This window comes from Onychomys torridus, unplaced genomic scaffold (assembly GCF_903995425.1).
Source record: "Onychomys torridus unplaced genomic scaffold, mOncTor1.1, whole genome shotgun sequence".
Classification (NCBI taxonomy): Eukaryota; Metazoa; Chordata; class Mammalia; order Rodentia; family Cricetidae; genus Onychomys; species Onychomys torridus.
In genome coordinates, this window is record NW_023413904.1 from 20132 (window position 1) to 40112 (window position 19981).

The 19981-nt window shown below is 45.7% G+C and overlaps 1 protein-coding gene and 1 pseudogene across 1 annotated transcript; both read left to right on the forward strand.

The window, feature by feature from the left end:
* The first annotated feature begins 3842 nt into the window (after nucleotides 1-3842).
* On the forward strand, nucleotides 3843-10492 carry LOC118576557 (annotated as a pseudogene).
* A 4122-nt stretch (nucleotides 10493-14614) lies between these two features.
* Nucleotides 14615-19621, forward strand: LOC118576562 (schlafen family member 12-like). The gene is made up of 2 exons (XM_036176787.1): nucleotides 14615-14744; nucleotides 18131-19621. The coding sequence occupies exons 1-2, from the start codon at nucleotides 14695-14697 to the stop codon at nucleotides 19203-19205; spliced, it is 1125 nt and encodes a 374-aa protein (XP_036032680.1). The 5' UTR covers nucleotides 14615-14694; the 3' UTR covers nucleotides 19206-19621.
* The last annotated feature ends 360 nt before the right edge of the window (nucleotides 19622-19981 follow it).

Consider the following 19981-nt stretch of genomic DNA (forward strand, 5'->3'; position numbering starts at 1 on the left):
GCTTTCTTTAAGGGCTTTATTGTTTTCTTCCAATTTTTGTTATTCTTTCCTTGATTTTTTAAGGGAATTCTCCATTTCCACTTTAAATGCCTCTATCATCTTCATGAAGTTATTTTTAAGATTGTTTCCTTCTGCTTCTTCTATGTTCCAATGTTCATGTCTTAAGCTGTAGAACCTCTATGTTTTTGAGGTGCTATATTGGTTTTCATGTTGTTGAATGTATTCTTGCACTGGGGTCTACTAACTCTTCCTCCAACCTGGTTAGGTGGTGTCCCTGTCTCAGGGAGCTACTTGTTCCAATCAGTACTGGTGATTTTGTAGCTTGGGGAGCTGCTGGGGTGTCAGGTGATGTGTGAGTTTGGTGGATTGAATAGGACTTGGAGATTATAAGGTCCAATGGGGGTGGTGGTGGTGGAACCAATTCATCAACACAGCCCCCCCTGCTGCTTCAAGGCATCAGACTGCTGTTTTTCAGTCAGCTTTGTGTCTGCACCTGAATCTACTGATATTTTAACTACCATCTGCAATCCCCCTGCCCCACAGTCAGTTCCTTGCCACTCAGGCCAAGGCCTGATGGGACTTCCAGTACACCAGCTCTGTCTCTGCCACTGTCACCAAATGTATTTGTTAACCAAGTGTCTATCATTCTATTTACCAGTAAAGACTGGGGAGTCACATGTTGGTGTGAAACCAGCTAGCTCAGAAAGGTCAAGAAGCTACCTGCTGACCTTCCTTTTTGTCTGGGGACCCAGCAGGAGAGAGAGCATCTCTCCAGGAATCCCAAACCAAGAAAGACCATAAAACTCCAAGTCACTCCCTACTTCTTCCTGTGCATCTCTCTATCTGTCTTCCTGGCTTCTCTATATTCTCTATGGCTAATTCCTGTCAAGTAATTGCTGGGCTGTGGTGAAGGGTGGGTCCTGGTTGATTGTGACTACCAAGTCAAAGAAGTCTGGGGAAGGAGCCATCTATGTCCTCCACCAACTCAGGCCTGGAAATGGCCAAGATGCTCCTGGTTGATTAACTTGCACACAGGAGGATCTGAATTGGATACTCCAATCCCACATAAAATGCCATAATTGGAAGTCCAGTTTTGGGAATTGGAGCCAGGAAGTCCCCTGGGTAATTACCTTAGCCTGATTGAGCTCCAGGCCAATGAAAGAACTTATCTCAAAGGATGACACCTGGTGTTATCCTCTCTCTCCACAAACACAGGCACACATGTGCATAAGCACAAGCACACACTATACCTCCCTCCACACGCACATGCACACATACACACACACACACACACACACACACACACACACACACACACACACTCATACAGAAAGTTTCATATTAAATTGTAAGGAAGTGCTTTAAAGACAACAATTAAACATGTCAAAGGGGGAAAATATGTTTTCAAAATAATCCCCCAATCATCTTGAACTTAGCTTTTGGTGCTTATTAACTAGTTTTTCAAACCCTCCCTATTTTTAAACAGGAGAAAGTAGGCCGCTTCATGTTGGTAACACGGTGTAACCCTTGAGTCTAATATACATGGAACAGAAGGATAAATTATAGTTCTATGTGTATCCCAGGAGTTTGGCCCACCAATGCAGGTAAGTGAGGCAGAGTAGGGAACTGCAGGCATGACTCCTCCATGGTACAGCTAAAGTTTTATTGAGAGAGAGAGAGACAACAGTCAGAGACATCTCAAAGACCAGAGCAGAAAGCTAAAGAAGTCGACTGAACATGGCCAGCAGCCTGGATATGGCCAATGCTTTCTGCAAGATAGTAGGAAAGAGCAGAGGATAGACAAGAGTGAGATCATTGGGGAAATAGCAGGGGATAGACCACAGTGAGAACACAGGGAAAATAGCAGGGGATAGACCACAGTGAGAGCATAGGGAAAATATCAGGTGATAGACCACAGTGAGAGCACAGGGAAAATAGCAAGGGATAGACCACAGTGAGAGCACAGGGAATATAGCAGGGGAAAGACCAGTGAGAGAACTGGGACAATAGCAAGAGACAACCTAGAACTGTGAGAATATCTGGATTACAAGAGTGGTGAATAGCTAGAGGGAGGGAAGAGCCAGGAGACTGGTGTGGAGGCTTTGAAATGTTTAACAAGTACTTGTGGGTAGGGACTGAGGGAGCCTGGAGACTGGCACGGGCCTTGATATGCGGAAAGGAGTCTCTCATATGTGTTAACTGGAAAGCCATAGGCCCCTTTTGCCAGAAGTAAGGGAAATGAATCCTTTGGTTCACAGAAACTGAGTTCACAGATTCCCCAGGAATGCTGGCTTTTATCTAAATGCTTGAAAAACTCCTATAGTCATACATTAGAGCAGAATCCTTGGAAATCATTCAACTGATGATTGGAAGCAGAAAACATACCTCAAGAAGTGGGGAAGATAATTCAGTCTAAAGATGCTGGGAGTGTGGGGAGGAAGAAGGACAGAAAAAGGATGGGTGTGGAGTACCACAGTTTTGGGAAGAAGTTCTGGTTTCCTGCAGCACTTGTGGCTGCAGTGAACAATTTAGTAAACAATTCAATATATCTAGCTAGAAGAGGGTTTTGAAAGTTGACAACATGAGGTTTAACGTGATGAATATGATAAATTACTCTCATTTGACCATGATACATCATGCTCATATATTGAAACATCACATTAAACCCCAAATGGTGCAGTTATTTAATGTCAGTTAAGCATGAAAGTACACAGGGAGGAATGGACTTGAATCTCTGAGTTCAGGCCAATTGATAAATATTGATATTTCCAGGACAGTCAGGACTAAATAGAGAAACTAGGCATCAAAAGAAAAAAAATAATAAATAAATAGAATAAAATCTCAGCAGTTCAGAGACAGATGCAAATGGATTTATGAGAGGTCAGGAATACCCTGGCAGAAAAGGAACATGTAGTAAGGCCTGGTAACAAAAATCAATTTAAAAAATATGGAGACCTGGAAGTTTTCCTAAGAAGTATGTGTAGATTTACAGAAATTTTGAGTCTAAGCACTAAGAGTATTAAAAATCTAGCCATGGAAGAAAATGGAAGACAAATGCTTAAATGCATTTGAGAATCAAGAATCTCAAATATTTATGGTTTGTTTATTAATTTATTTATTAAAAACGAGTCTCATGTTGCCTGGTCTCAAACTCTTATATAGTTGAGAATGACAGTGGTGATATTTTGTTTATGTCGCAATCATAAAAGTTTCCCTGAAGATCATAGGGTAGATCCAGTCACTAGTTCAGCATAGAGACCAGGGACTGTTGGCACATACCTCTAATCCCAGCACTTGGGAGGAGGAAGCGGGAAGATCAGAGTTCAAGACCAAGATAGATCTATGAGATTGAATCAGTTGGAACAAAGAAAGAGAAAGAGAGGCAGTGAGTGGGGTTGGGCCACACCCTTAATCCCACCACCAGGGAGCTGGACACAGGAATGTAAGGCTGGTGGGGACAGGATCTCAGCTCATTCGGTCTGAGGATTTCTAGAGATGGGATATCTGCCTTCCAGCTGAGGAGTTGAAAAGGTGGGTGAGAGTTGACTGTGGGTTGCCTCCTGGTCTCTGTGATCTTTTGGCAATTTCTGTCTGAGATAACTGTGTCTGGGCATTTATTATCGGAACCAAGTAGAACTGGTGGTTTAGCTGGTAGCCAGTGTGAGGCAAAAACGCACGACCCTCAGAGGAAGAGTCTTGGGCTCTAGCCCTCGGAGCTAGCTCTCTTCTGAGACAGCGTCTTGGAAGACAGGAGTTAAATCAAGGTCCCGGGGCTGACTTGAGTCCCAGCTGCAAAGGTCAGGGTTCAGAGCAGCACCCAGCACACGGAATCTTCTGCCACCATGCCCTGTGTGCACTATAAATTTTCCTCTAAACTCAACTATGACATGATCATCTTTGATGGGCTCCATATCTCCCTGTGTGACTTAAAGAAGCAGATTATGGGGAGAGAAAGACTGAAAGCTGCCAATAGCGATCTGTGGATCTTCAACGCAGAGACGGAAGAAGAATATATGGATGACAATGCGCCAGTTCCTAAAAACACATCTGTCATTGTCAGAAGAATTCCTCCTGGAGGTGTTAAGTCGGCCAGGAAGACATATGCACTAAGTCAAACTGAACCAGTGACGGGAACCAAACAGGCCACCGCTGACTCTTCTGCATCTATTTCTCTGGCCCAGCTCACAGAGACTGCCAATCTGACTGAAGCCAATGCTTCGGAGGAAGACAAAATCAAAGCGATGATGTTGCAATGTGGCTGTGAATACGGCCCAATGGGTTTCGTGAAGAAGCCTCTAGGTCCACCACCTCTGTCTTATACCTGTTTTCGTTGTGGTGTCCCTGGTCATCATGTTAAGAGTTGGCCAACAAACGGGGATAAGAACTTTGAGACTGGCCAGAGAATCAGAAGGAGCACTGGAATTCCTGCAAGTTTCCTGACTGAGGTGAAAGATCCTAACACGAAGGGTGCACTGCTTATGAACACTGGAAAATACGCAATACCAACTGTGGATGTGGAGGCCTATGCTGTGGGGAAGAAAGAGAAGGCACCCTTGTGTCCAAGGGAACCATCGTCATCTTCATCTTCACGAGAAGACCGTCCTATCCCGGGGGAGCTCCTGTGCCTCATCTGCAAGGACCTCATGGTGGATGCCGCCATCATTCCCTGCTGTGGCAACAGTTACTGTGATGAATGCATTAGGACAGCCCTCCTGGAATCAGATGAACATACATGTCCAACGTGTCATCAGAACGATGTTTCTCCAGATGCTTTAACTGCCAACAAGTGTTTACGACAGGCTGTTACTAACTTCGGAAACGCAACTGGCTATACCAAAGGACCCGGCAAACATTTAGCTCCAGCCCCACCCCCAGTCCTACCACCAAGACCACTCATTCAGGGGAAAGCAGAGCCTCTGATGAGAAGCCCAGTATCGAGACAGCAGGATCCTCTAAGGATCCCAGTGACCTCTTCTTCAGCGGGCCCAGCTCCCTCTGTATCTTTGTTCACTTCCAGTCGATCTTCCTTGGCTCCTTCTGTGACTGGAAATTCATCTTCTGGCCCAGCTCCGGAACCTGATTTGCCTGGGACGGTGTCTGTACCAGTCCATTCGGAAAAGCTAGATGGCCCTTCTCGGGAGGCCCATGATAAATTCTCACTAGCTGCAGTGGTGGAACCAGAACATTCCAAGGGAGTCCCCTCAACTGCAACTGCTGCTCTTGCTGAGGAAAAGGGCCAGCAGGTGCCCGTCCTTGGAACTCCATCTCTGTTGGGACAGTCATCATTGCAGGGACAGTGGATCCCTACAGCTGATCCAGTAAGAAGAAGGGCTGCTCATCCAGGTGGTGGACCACCAGGTTCGGGACATTTCCAAGAGTTTGGCTACCTGGTTTCTCCACCACAGCAAGTCAGAAGAGGGGAAGGAGGTTGTTCCAGGAGCACAGAGCATGGGAGACAGCACAGCTGTAGATCCCAGAGGGCTCAAGTTCCCTCACTCCCAGCTTCTCCAGTCTGTGTGCCTGTTCCTCCAGGTGTCCCTCCCCCACAGGTCTCTCCTGGGTCTCCGCCTGGCCAGCAAAAGCCTTCAGGATACAGTGTCCCTGGTCCAGGGTTTCCACCAGCTCCTGCCAGTACCTGGAAACCTTGGGTATGGTCGTCAGGAGTGCAGACTGCTCACCTAAACACCATGCCTACAACGCCAGCACGGCTTCTGTCCAGGGAAGAATTCTATAGAGAGCAGCGACGACTGAGGGAAGAGGAGAAGGAAAAGTCCAGGCTAGCCGAGTTTACCAATGATTTTCCTAAGGCATCGACGGGGTGCGAAAAGATTCAGAGGAAGTGTAGGCGCTCCTATTCCAGGCCTCGGTCTCCCTGTACTGCTTCATCGGATCCAAGAAGCGCATACACTGACTCTAATTCCAGATCTGGTTCGACACGGTCCAGCTCTTACTCTGGATCCTCCAGCCGCCCACACTCTGGCCTCTCTTCGCCATCACCTTGGTTCCCCAGGAGAGGCAGAGGCAAGAGACATCATCAACCTTCAGAGTCCAGATCTCCAGGGGCATGGCACAGATCTAGGTCAAGGTCACCTCCAGATAGACGTTATCTTTCTTGGTCAAGATCTCCTCAGAGAAGGTTCACCCACCCCCATGACACCAAAACCTATTAAGGGCAGAGGGTCCACCTTAGGGACCCTTTTGAGAAAGAACACTACTGGGAATGGGAGAGGAAATGGCTACTGAGAGTGGTATAAGAAGTAATACAAAGGTATGCTGTGGGGGACAGTCTAGACCCTCAGCTACCAGAGAGGACTTCTCTCCATAGAGACTTTCACCTCTTCATATTAGAAATTCACCCTTCACAAGAGGGCCCAGAGAAGTCTATGCTGCTGGGATGTGGCCATGAGAGGCCCCAATCTCAGACTTTCCCAAGTGCCAGGGAGTGAGGAGCACTCAGCACATCAACCCGCTGGTGAGCTTCCCCTGCCAGAAAGACAAACATGGTATGTACATACTCATAGGTGGATACTAGATGTAAAACAAAGGATGACTAGACTGCTACTCACAACTCCAGAGAGGCTACCTAGAAAAGAGGACCCTAAGAAAGACAGAGGGATCATGACACAAAGACAGAGAAATGGATGAGATCTACAAGACCAAACTGGATGGTGGCGGGTGCAGGTAATGAAGGGCAAGTGTTGAGGGGAAGAAAGCTTAGGGAAGTGTGAGATCCCAGCTGAATCAAGAACAGGGAGGGAGAACAAAGAAAAAGAGACCATGATAAATGAAGACCCCAAGGGAGTAGGAAGAAGCAAAGTACTAGAAAGGTCACCGAAATCCACAACATACCTCCATAATAGACTACTGGCAATGGTCGAGAGAGAGCCAGAACTGACCTAACTCTGGTGATCGGATGGCCAGACACCGTAACTGTCTTGGTAGAACTCTCATCCAACCTTTGATGGAACCAGATGCAGAGATCTATGGCCAGGCCCCAGTTAGAGCTCCGGGAGTCCAATCCGCCCTAAAGACGAGGGATTGTATGAGCGAGAATTGTTGAGAGCATGATTGGAAAAACACTTGGACAAATAACCAAACTAGCAGAAACACATGAACTATGAACCAATAGCTGAGGAGCCCCCAACAGGTTCAGGCTCTCTGGATAAGTGAGACAGTGGATTAGCTTGAACTGTTTGGGAGGCCCCCAGGCAGTGGGACCTGGACCTGTCCTGAGTGGCTATTTGGAACCTGGGTCCTATGGAGGGACACATTGCTTAGCCTGTGTGAAGGGAGCAGAGGGACTGGACTTGCCTCCATTGAATCTACCAGACTGAACTGAATCCCCAGGGGAATCCTTGCCCTGGAGTAGATGGGAATGGAAGGTGGGGTGAGGGGAGAGTGGGGTTGGTGGCCAGAGGAGGGAGGACAGGGGAATCTGTGGCTGACATGTAAAATTAAATTAAATTATAAAATTATAAAAAAGAGGGCAATGGAATATGATCATATAGGCTTGAGAGATGGAAAAATAAAAATAAAATGCTCCTAAAGATCTCATGACCCTAGTGTTTTTTTTGTTTTGTTTTGTGTGTTTTTCATTTTTGCTTATTTCCATTCCTTTTTTATATTTTACACACAGCAAGTTCTGCAGTCAACTTTATATCCTGTATGGCTGCTTCTTCCATTTAATTTTTGGCAAAGTATTGCCACATTTTTATTGTGCCTAATACATCACAGCTACCTTTAATTTTACTCTTTGCACATCCTAGCAGTAGTGCTAGATATTGATAACTCTTTCAAAAAAAGAAAAAAAAAACCCAGAATCTTATGTAGCCTGGTCTCTAACTCTTATGTAGCTGTGGATGACTATGTGAATCTCAACTTAAAATATCCTAGAGGAGGTTCTCCATATAGACTCTGTAAATCCTCAGAAGAATGACAGCATCACTGGGACTCCCTGAAAAACCCAACCTAAATCTGGGAAGGACTTCAGGAGTCAAATGTTGAAAAAGGCCTGTCCCAAAGACATGAAGTCAGGAAAGCCAGCCATTAAGGATCAAAAGGCCAAGAAGCCTGAGGAACAGCATCTGCTTGCTAGCAAGGAAAGCAAAGAAAGCAAAAAACTGAAGAAAAGAATGTTGATAAACATTTGGAGTCATCTTCCATGAAAATCTCTGAAGTAGAAGGAGCTGAAATAGTGAACCTGTTACCAAAGGGCAAAATGGAAGGTGAGGATGAAAAACTAGAAAGGACCCAGAAAAGGATAATATTGTATCATCAACTTATCCAGTGAGGAACATCAAACTAACTTAAAAAAAGTGGAAGTGCAGAAAATACATCTACTTCAAAAGAACCCTCTGAAGAAATGTAGTCATCGTGTAGCAAAATTAAACAGCAAAACACCAGGGGAAAGGACAAGGGGAAAGTTGCTGGGACTGAAGGCTCCAGATTTACGTTTTTGGATTACTCCAGTACAAGCAACCTCAACTGGAAGCAGTGCTGTGTGAAAAACTGAAGAAAATACAGATACAAAGAGAATAGTCATTAGAACTATGGAGGAATATAACAATGATAATACTGGGCCTGCTGAAGATGTTATAATTATCCAGGTTCCTCAATCCAAATGGGATCAAGATGACTTTGATTCTGAAGTCAAAGAAGATGTGAAATCCACATAACCTATTCACAGTGTAGGTAAACCATCTGGTATTATAAACAAGATTACTACTGGGCCATAAGCTACAGTCAAGTAAACCGAGAAAGAAAGTGAGCAGTCAGAGAAAATTCAGAAGCTCACAAAAAAGGTGAGACATGAAATGACGCAGCACAAGGTCAGAAGCTCGAAAGTCTCTGTGTCCTGTGAGAAGGAGAGAACCAAAGACAGGGATTACTCAGTGCTAGAAATGGAAATCTCTGACAGGAGGAAGAGCAGCACCTTGCCAGAGAAGGAGAGCACCGAGGATTGTCAGAGTGAACAGAGAAATTCTAAGAATCTGTCTCAGACTTGCAAAGAGACTAGGACCTCAGCTAAGCATGAATCCCTTGATGGTTCCTCCAAGAAAGACCTCATTCCCAGTAGAGACAAGAAAATGGACTGTGACAGCAGAGAGCATTCCCGTTCAGAGCAAAGAGATGGAGAAGTGAGTTAGCAAGGAGGAAGGACTCTCCCTCTTGGAGTAAACATTCTTCATCTGGGCAGAAAAGTAAGGCAAGGAAAGAAAGAGATTTGCCTAAAGAGGGGACAGAGTCCATATAATGTAACTCTAGTCCTCCAAGAGACAAACAGCCTCATGATCATCAAGTCCCCTACGATACCAAATGGTTACATAAAGAAACAAAGTCTGGAGATATTCTTATATTAGTTCTAATTTTATTTTTTTAATTAGACATAAAATCAGAAATGTGGTGATATTTTGTTTGTACTCTAACAAATAAAACTTGCCTGAAGATCAGAGGGCAGAGCCAGTCCCAGTTAAACATGGAGGCCAGACAGTGGTGGCTCACACCTTTCATCCCAGCTCTAGGGAGCTGGAGAAAGAAATATAAGGCAGGTGGAGACAGGATCTCAGTCATTCAGTCTGAGTATTCATAGAAACAGGATCTCCCCCTTTCAGCTGAGGAGTTGGCAAGGTGAGAGGTGGCTGTGGCTGGCTCCTTTGTCTCTCTCATCTCTCAGCTTTTGCCATGATATCTGGCTCTGTGTTTTTACTATAAAAACAAATTCAAATTCAGGCTACAGTTGACCTTGAACTTGTATGCCAAAAGTGGAGGCAGGAGGACCAGGAGTTCTAGCCCTTACTTAGCTATAGCTATTTGGAGGCTGGCACAGGCTAAATGAGACCTTGTCTCTCACACACAAACAAAGAACTGAAGCGCACTTCAGATAATGACCCAGGAGTTAGAGGGTGGTGAGCAGTGCTTGCTGCTTTTGCTGAGGACCTGGGTTCGGTTCCAGCACCCACTGGATATCTCACAGCCATCTCTAACTCCAGTTCCAGGGTATCTGATGCCCTCTTCTGCTCCCCCGCCCCCAGGGGTTTCTGTGTATACACGGTACACACAAACTCATGCAGCCAAGTGCATATACACATAAATTGAAAATTCAATATTTAAAAAGTCTATTTAAAACTTTCATTTTGTGTAAGGGTGGGTAGCATGCCATGTGCTGAGGAGTTCAGAGCACAACTTGTAACAGAAGTTGCAAATTTCTACCATGTAAGTTCCAAAGAAGGATGAAATTCACATCTTGGCCTTGGTGGCAGGCACCTTTAAACCCAGAGCCATCTTACAGGCAAAGAAATAAATAAATACATCTTAAAAAAAAAAGAAGGAGAGAAGGAAGGGAATGTCTGGGCCTTTTTAGTGCCAGCACCCGGGAAGTAGAGGCAGGCAAATCTCTGAGTTAAGGCCCCCTGGTCAACATAGTGAGACTCTGTTCGTTTGCGTTTTTCTCTTTCTTTTTCATTTTCTCAGGGATGTTGGAGCTTGGGTTTAAGACAGGGTTTATCTGTATATCTCTGGCTGACCTGAAATTTGTAGACCAGGCTGGCCTCCAACTCACATAGATCCATCTTCCTCTGCCTCCTGAGTGCTCATTAAAGTCACATGCCTCCACTGCTCAGCCTGGAGAGCCTTTTTCAATCTAGTAGTGTTGAATCTATAAATTCTAAAACCTATGACTCCTCCTTGACATAGTCCTAGACATAGGCATGCTCAAGCATAGTTACCCTACATGAAACTACTAATATTCCTGTAGGCCTGGTTCATGAGTCCTCTAGTTCAATGTCTTCTCAGCATGGTGTTCAATTCTGATAGAGATTAATATGGAACCAATGTCCTGCACTGTTTATTTTTGATTTTCAGCACACTGGGGAGGAGGAGTGACTTGAGTAAGATCCTTGAAGATTTCCAGAACACCATCTAATCCTGCAGAGTCCATGGCTGTAACACTTGGAATACACCCTCACCCCTTCTATTAAAGTCATTTAGAAAATGAGACTTACAGTAGAATCATCTTTGCCTGTTAGGAATTCTTTTCCCACTGGGCAATAATATAGACCTGGCCTTTGTTGTGACCTACCCATGTTGCATTTATTCATGAATGCCCTGCGCTTTTCAGGTTGCAGTTATTAGTTCTAGCCACTGGGTGGCACAAACTCACCTGTGTTGTTAAGTGGCACCAAATGAAGGAAGGTTGTGGGGGGAGAACAGTTTCATTTTCCTGATATTCCAGTGTACACATGAAGCTACATTGCCTAGGATCCAGGTCAGATTCTTGAATAAGGAAAAGAAAAAGAGATGAAAAAGTGTTGGAAGTTCCAGCATTTGGGAAATGATGCAGGAGGATAGTCACAAATTCAAGGCCAGCCTGCTGAACTACATAGTAAGTTCCATGCCAGGCTGAGCTACAGAGGAAGACTTGATTACAAACAAATTGATGTAATGTTTAAAAAAATACAAACATACACACACACACACACACACACACACACACACACACACACACCCCTAATAAAAAGTGATACAAATACATCTTTAAAAAAATACATATTGCTCTTCCCCTTGCTCCTGCCACCTGTGGTGAGTGACTGAGCTGACCCTCCCCCTTACTTTCTGCAGCACATGGGAAAGGAGGCCCTGCATCTTGCCTGGGCTGCAGAGTAGAGCTAAGCCTGTTGACTGGATGCAGGTAAAGCATCTGGAGAATGAGATGCTGAGAGATCTGGCCCACCCCTCATCTGTAAAAAGATGGTGGGGGGGAAAGATGCCCTGCTCCCCCTCCCCACCTGTGGCTGGTGGGAGAGCTGGCACTGAGGTCACAAGAGTGGGAGAGCTGTCCCTACCCCTCATCAGTTGCCACACCAAGCCCTTGCACTTCATGTGAGCAATGCAGTGGATGTGGCCTGGATGGTGTAGGTGTGGGTGAGCTAACCCTGAATCCATGAAAGCAGGAGCTCTGGCCTGCCCCTTGCTTATTGCTGCAAGGGACAAACTAGCCAGGGCAATGCTGTAGAGCTCAACCTGTTGGTGATGTCAGGGCAGAGCTGGCAGGCTGAGCAACCCTGCAACTACCCAGGCCAGAACCAACATCCAACATCCACCCTACCTATGTGATCTACTGAAGCATGTGAAAAGGCTGGTGCAGATCCAAACCTGCAAGATCTCCACAACACAGGGCAATAGGAATCCTAGAGGAGTCCCAGTGAGGGCCCTGTATCCTTAGTGTAGTAGAAACCAGAGGCCTCGAGCCAGACCAATGACTCTTTGCAATGAACACTTGCAAGTAAAGATATATGGATAAAAGGGTTTACTACAAGATTTACTGTGTCATACTACAGCTTCCAGATTCCATGTTGAGATTTTTTTCTTTTTTTTCCTTTTCTTCATTTTTTGTCCCTTAAATTTTATTTTATCCTATTTGGGGGGGGGGATTCCTGTTGCCCTGTGTTGTGGAGATCTTGCAGCTTTGGATGCTGGGAGAACCTGGAGGCCAGCTTTAATGTGCTAATAGGTACCTCAGTTAGCCAGGTTTGAGACTGAACAACCATGAGCACTCTGGGGTGAGGCAGAGGCTGTAACTTGTTCCAAGGGACTAAGGAAAAATACAAAACATTAAAGAAGGTTAGAATCCATCAGCATTCTTTCCTACTGCTCATCTTCTCCATCCTCTTCTTCTTTACCCTCATCTTCATCTCTCCATCCTTCGTCCTCCTCCTCTTCTTCTCTTTCACATCCCTCATCATCCACATCAGGAACATAGGAGTTCCTCAGGGGGCTTTGGCCAAACACCATCTTCAGCAAACCCTCTGTGTCAGGTGCACCTGCATGGGAGTGGTCCAAACCCTGGAGTAGCTCTCTGGATGTTCACTCTGCCTCTCTCTGCTCTCTTTGCTCTGATTGGCTTGCACTCTTCCTCACATCCCTTCCAGACTTCCTTTGGGTTTCCATGGACTCTAAATGTGAACCCACAGGGATTCAGATTCAACTCTTCAGAGAGAATTTTATTGTTGAAACAATGTAACATGGTTTTGATGATCCAATTTCTGTAGCTTTGTTTCTGGTGAAATCACATGTCATCTCTTCTCTCCCACCCAATCCAGTGCCGACACTTGCAGATGGCTGACATCTGGGGGCTCAGAGATGACTATTGGTCTATTCTGAAACAATGGTTGGCAGAGTTTGTTCTTCCTTCGAGCCCTCATGACTGACTGGGTCCATCCTTGAGCCTGGGCATGGCACTCTGGACTTCATCAGGCTCTTCTACAGTTTCCTGCAGTCCTAATGTGAGGTGTTGTCCACACCCTGAGCTGTGGAGTTCTTTTTTCTGACTTTGGAACTGACCTGGACTCTGAAGAATGATTGGAGGAGAAGCTAGGAGGAAAGAGGAGAGAGAAGAGGGGAAGGGAAGGAGAAGGCTCAATTGGAGAGACTTGAGGCACACAGACCACAAGCACTGGCACCTCTTTTCCAACTGCTTCCTCTAGACTCTGCTCCTACCTGGTTCTGCCAGTGCCTCTACTCTCTTCCCTTCCTCCTGAGAACCCCAAAGCCCTGATCATTGGCTTGCCCTGGCCCTAGTGCTAGCCCTAAGACTTGCCTTTCCTAGGAAGGGGGAGGGTGCTTTTGTGCTCTGGCTTGGTGTGGAGGAGGCTCACTGGCTGGGTTCACTGATTCACTGTCCTTAGCTACCTCGTCTGTCCCCACCCTCTGACACCCTGAGCACAGAGGGGGATTTCTGTCTTTGCTCACTCTCTGGGTACTGATCAGAATATCCTACCTCATGCTCTGCATATGGTTTCTTCTTAGTTGTTTTCTGCCTCCCTGGGAAACCCCCACCTTCTGGTTCTTTCTTGAATTAGTGATTAAAGAAAAGACTCCTCGGGCCTGTGAAGCAATGTCCTCAGATCTGGCCTGGTGGTGACAGATCTGGCTGGAGGGCCAGTGGGATTCTGGGCTGCACTTCTAGCAGGCAGGAGAGAGTCAGGAGTGGGGTTTGGGTGGCGCTCCCCAGACAGAGCATTTCACAGCAGAGATGCCCCAGTGATCTGAACATTTCCAGGGCCCTTGTCTTTTCAAACTGTTGTTTCTTAAGAAGAACAGGGCAAGGGTGGAGGTGGGCGGAGCATGAGCACAGCACAAGAGGAAACTGTATCAAGAAACCTGAAGGTTTTGCCCAGTTCATATGCGCTCAAAACCACAATCAGTTTCTTAAGGTCGCTTTTCAATATAACAACTTTGGGAAGTATTACTATAACAAAATGGAAGGAGGAGTGATCACTTTAGATAGTCCTGGGAATCCCATAGAATCTTGTCTCCCCAGATGGGCTCTAGGATCCTGGGAGCACCAAGAGGGCATCTCACCTGATTACATTTCCAGTGGAGCAGTACTGAATGTCTTAAGCCCTGGGCTGAAGTGACTCAGGGGCATTAACAGGGCCACCTGCTCTTCTGAGTAAAGGGACAGGCCTGCTGCTCTGGGAATGCCAGTTGCAGTGGCTAGGAAAAGGTTACTCAGCTATGAGCCCGTGTTTCATTCTGACCAATAGAAAACGCCTCGGGTGCCTTGCTGCAGTATGCAATTTCACTTCCTGGACTGAGGGTGGGATGGTGAAAGACAAGCAGTTCTCAAGTCTGCAGAAGGACACCAGAGCTGAGGCAGAAGCAATCTGCTCAACAGGGGGCTGACTGGAAGCAGGCATGAGCTCTGCACTTCAAACAAAGCAGCTAGGCAACCTGGGTGCTCATGGGTAAGTGACCACTTCATTCCAGCCTTCTCAAGCTCCAACCCCTCCTGCCCTTTCTGTCCTTCACTTCCATCCCCAGGTGCAGTGCAATGTCTCTCGGATCATATGGGGACATCAGTACAAACATCGTCTCTCAGGGGAACTTGGTTAGTTTATGTTTCTACTAGGAATCTTGGCCCCTTGGAGTGTTCATAGCCCATTTTGACAAAGTCCAGGCTGTGGAGGACTTGGGCACCTGGTGAGCTTGAGGGTGCTAGCCAATGCCTTTGTGTCGGGAGGAGGGAGGTCTGAAGAGTCCAGGCAGAGAGCTCAGGATCTGCTTGGTCTGAGCCGGTACTAGAGAGGCAGACAGCAGAGGTGTGAGTGGATCAGGCTCCTTCTGCTCTCCAGAGCCCCTGGAGGCTTCCCCATTTTCATGGAGACATGATCCTGTGGGAAGTTGAATAAATATGTCCAACAGGCAGGCTGGAGCAGCATTCTAGATGAGGAAGGAAGTAAGTGCACTAGAGCTCAGAAAGCTTACAATGCTCTCCCAGACCAAATACAAAACACCTCCGAGGAGCAGAGTGCTGCATGTCTCATTTTTCTCCAAGAGGCAGCTCCTGTTCCTGTCCCAGTGTGTTTTCCTGCCAGTCTGAGCCCTGGCATCTGAATGCCATGCTCTTCCCTTCTGAAGACAGCTAACAAGACACCTTAAATCCCAAATCCAAGTCTCAGAGAATTTTCTCCAGGCACTACTACAATTTCTGGTTGTCATCAGGGGATTTGTTTTGTAAAGCAGACCTAAAGTAACAAAGAGGTTAATGAATTTACATGCCTGAATTTGTGGCTTACTTGTCCTGTTTGTTTTTGAAGGACTGTGTCCCAGAGATATGCTTAAAAGAAGTGAATTTTGAACCATTGAAAATGTAACATAGTCACAGGCTTAGGAGTGAGAAGGCCAGTGTCCCAGACTAGCCCACAACTCCATTAAATAGGACTGTATTGCATCCCCCTTGAGTTCCACATTTCCCAGGGACATGAGTATTGTCCTTTGGTACTTTGGTGTGAGATGTGACTTAGGTGCCCTTTCCATGTGGAGAGTGAACCAGTGTGCTGGCTTAGGTCAAGACCTGATAAGGAGGGTGCTGGACAGGAGGGGCTGGGGGAGAATGAGGAACTGAGACTGCTCAGCAGTGCATGGAGCAGGGTGGGGCTGCAGCTGCTAACTGGGCAGAACTGAAACTGCTCCCTTCTGGGCACTACAGGCTGTTTTAGTTCCAGTTTACTTTGGTTGTGGTTTTGTTTTAGTATTTTAGAGGGGAGGGATGCAAATAGGGCCTTGGTGTTTACCCCAGGCTGGCCTGCTATTCACTGTATATGTTCTGCATGCCTCAAGCTTACAATGCCCACATCAGCCTCCCATGGCCAACACCATGCTAGGCTCCTTGCAGCCTTTTAGTTGGAGATGATGGTCTCTGGTAGGGAATTAGGGAAAATGGGCTCACATCTGGATGGCTCAACCACCTCAGTCCTCTCTTTTCTGTAATTTCTTACCAACCTGCAATTGTGGCAGAGTAAGGATATCTGAATGTCATCCTCTTTCCTGTCAAACATAGCTGACTAGACATCCTGAATTCCCAGTTTCCTTCTGAAAGAATTTACCCCAGAGTCAGTGCTGTCATTGGAGAAGAAAGAACTACCTGGTTAATTAGACCCAGGGACCTCTGTCTTTGATTACCAACATAGGGGTGTTAGGCACATGCAGTCATTCTCAGCTTTTTAGGTGGGTGCTAGGAATCCAAACTCAGGTCCTCATGCTTGCACAACAAACACTTTTCCTACATGTCAGTCTGACTGACAGGTAGGGCAGAGGCAGGACTGGGCCAGCCAGTCTCTCCCTGGAGCTGAGCAGGATGATGAGTTTGGAGCAGCCCCCCTCCTGTCCACCAGAGAGAAACGCACTGGGCCAGGAGTCTTGTCGAAGCAGGAACTCACTTTATTGCATCAGGACAGAACTTTTATATAGGTTGGGGTGATGCAGAATGGGTTGAAGATAATGGGCCAATGGGATGATCTCAGCAGTTACTAGACAGAGGCCGATTCTAGGTCAGGTTGTGCTGATTCACTCATGCTGAAGTCATGTCCCAGGACAGGTTGCCAAACTCGAGCTAGGTTTGGGAAGTTACACTGGGCCTGATGCCCCGACCTCGTGGGGCCTGACAACTACAGAGCCACCTCCCCAGCCGTGGAGGCCTTAAGGCTGACTTCATGCTGAGGCTGAGGATGAGGGCATGCCCAGCTAATTAGAATACATAGGCATGGAGGTACCCTGGAAAGATAAGCAGAGCTAGTTACTTAACTGGCTAGTTTTTAATTTACACCCACAAAGCTTATGAACAATAGGAAATCAAGGCCCATGCAAAACCAGGATGCAAATAAGCAGGATCTCCTTCAGAGAAAGGCAAGACTCTAGACATTAGACAAAGTTGTTCAGACACTTGAGGTGATGTCCACTTACAAAGAATGAGATTTGACCTTTTCCTACACCATATTACACAAGCCGAATACAAAATGAATTAAACATTTAAATGTAAGACCAGAAATAAAAATGTAAGAAACAGAAAAACTACTAAGAAAAGACACAGAAGAAAAGTTCTAGGACAAAGTTTTGGCAAAGGTCATTTGGATGTTGCTTTGATTGGCTCTACTGTCAACTTGACACAAGCTAGAATTGTCTGGGAAGAGTAGATCAATTGAGGGATTACTTATAACTGATTGGTCTGTGTGATGTTTCCTAAAGCACAAGAAAAAAATCAAAGTAGACCTGTGATTCCATCAAACTAGATTGTTCTTGCACAGCAATGAAAAAAACATGGACAATCTACAGAGGGAGAAAAGATTTGTATTGCAGTCTGATAAAGGGTTAATAATCAAGAAGATAATGCACTCAGCCAAAGGTAAACAAATAGCCTAATTTCAAAATAGACAGAATGGATACTAATCATAAATAATGGTAAAGGTAAAACATCAGTAGACCTAAAACAAATAAATCTTTAAAAATTGCATAACTAAAGCCTATACTTTATAAAAGATAAAAGTCACACAGATTCCACAGGGGTTTATTTAGATGAGGCTGAATACTATATTAAGAACTGGAAAAGATATAAGTGAAGATTAAAATGGGATTGAAAATTCAAAGGGCTTAACTACACTTGTAACATCACATGTGGAAAACCTGTAGGCATGTAACTTCAGCTAATGAGTGCAAAGCCTCTGAAAAAGGAGTGTTTCTCCTCCTGTATATGACTGTGAAAAATAAGTAGCCAAGGATTGTGCTGTTGGCTCCTGAGTACAGATTTGATGTCTCCTGGTTAGGTCTTATTCTAAAGGCTCTGTCTGTTTTACAGGAAAGAAATTCAGCTTGAAATTGCAAAGGCTGCTGGAGAAATGGCCATCACTGTTGATCTGGATCCAGACTGTGATCAACTGGTTCTGAATATAGGAGCACTCACACTTGGGGAGAAGAATAGAAAGCAAATGAAGAGCCATCACCTCAGAAAAAGGGAGAATGAAAACATCTCTCAAGCTGTGTGTGCTCTCCTGAACTCTGGAGGTGGGATGATCAAGATTAAAATTGAAAATGAAAATTATAACCTCACCAGGGATGGACTGGGACTGGATTTGGAAGCCTCTCTTTGTAAATGTCTGCCACTTGTTAATTGGCACCTTGACTTCACAGAGCATGGAGGCTACGTTTATATCTTGGTGAAATCGTGGAGCCGGGACATCTTTGGGCTGCCGATTGGCACCCTGAGAACCAATTTGTACACCAGAAGCATGTCATCTTCAGTTGAAGTGAATGCTGCTGCTGCTCTCGAGTTCCTCCAAGACCTGGGGGAAACTGGAGGGAGATCCTGTGTGGGACCAGAGCTGCCTGCATACAGGACCTGCCCTGGAGTAGAAGAGAGTCATGTGAAGGACCTGGCTGCTGCAGTTTTTAACAAGACACAATTTCAGCACCAGGAAGACTTGCCCTTCTCCAGATCCACCTATGTTGAAGTTACATTGCTTTCAGTAAAACAGCTGTGGAAGCACATTAAAGAGCTCATCCCTCGACATGTTTCTGCATTTTCCAACACTGACGGGGGATATTTGTTCATTGGTTTGGATGGAAACAAACAGCAAATCATTGGTTTTGAAGCAGAGAAGAGTGATCTTGTGCATCTAGAGAGTGATATAGAGAAATGCATCCAACAGCTGCCTGTCACTCACTTCTGTGAGGAGCAGGAGAAGATAAAGCACACATGCAAATTCATCCCAGTCCACAGACCTGGAGCTGTGTGTTCCTATGTCTGTGCACTCAGAGTGGAGAGATTCTGCTGTGCTGTGTTCGCTGCAGAGCCCGATTCCTGGCATGTGGAAGACAGCTGTGTGAAGAGGTTTACCGTGGAGGAATGGGTCAAGAACATGATGAATGGCTAACCAGGCTCTGGCACCATTGGGGAATAAGTTCATACATGCCCACTGACTGGTCATGTATTAGCTGATGCTCTCAAGGAACACCTGGAACCTTCAACAATGCCATCCTTCTTGCCTGTCACAGCTGAAGCATTTCATGGCCACAAGTGGGTCAAGCCTGCATGTCTTCGAAGCCCTCTAACTGTTGAGGATTCCTCAGTAGAGGTCTGCTGTCAACCAACCATCCCTTGCTGTGGACTTCAGTTGAGAAAAGAAAGAAAAGGCCTTCATATTTCAGGCTTCAGCCAAGTGTGCAGGACATTTTCTTTATTCTTTTTTTTGTTTAACATATTATTGGTTCTTTGTAAATTACACCCCAATTCACATCATCTTCCCATCTCTCCCTAACTCTCTCTGCCCTTGCAACCTTCCTTGCAAAAGAAAACAACAAAAACAACCAAAAACCCAAAAATCTAAATAAGGATTTAAAAAAATCTTGCCATGGGAGCTATGGTGTGTCACACAGTATACCCTTTTGCTCAAACATCTTTACTTACAAGTGGGTTGGGGATTTAGCTCAGTAGTAGAGCACTTGCCTAGCAAGTGCAAGGCCCTGGGTTCGATCCTTAGCTCAAAACAAACAAACAAATGAACAAACAAACACCAAAAACCAAATGTTTGTTTCAGTGAGTTATTGGATGGGTTTGAGGGTTCTGGCTTCTACTACACTATCAATACTGGATCCTCCTCTGTACCCCTTTCAGACATCCTATTTATTGTAATCCTGTGTCATGGACATC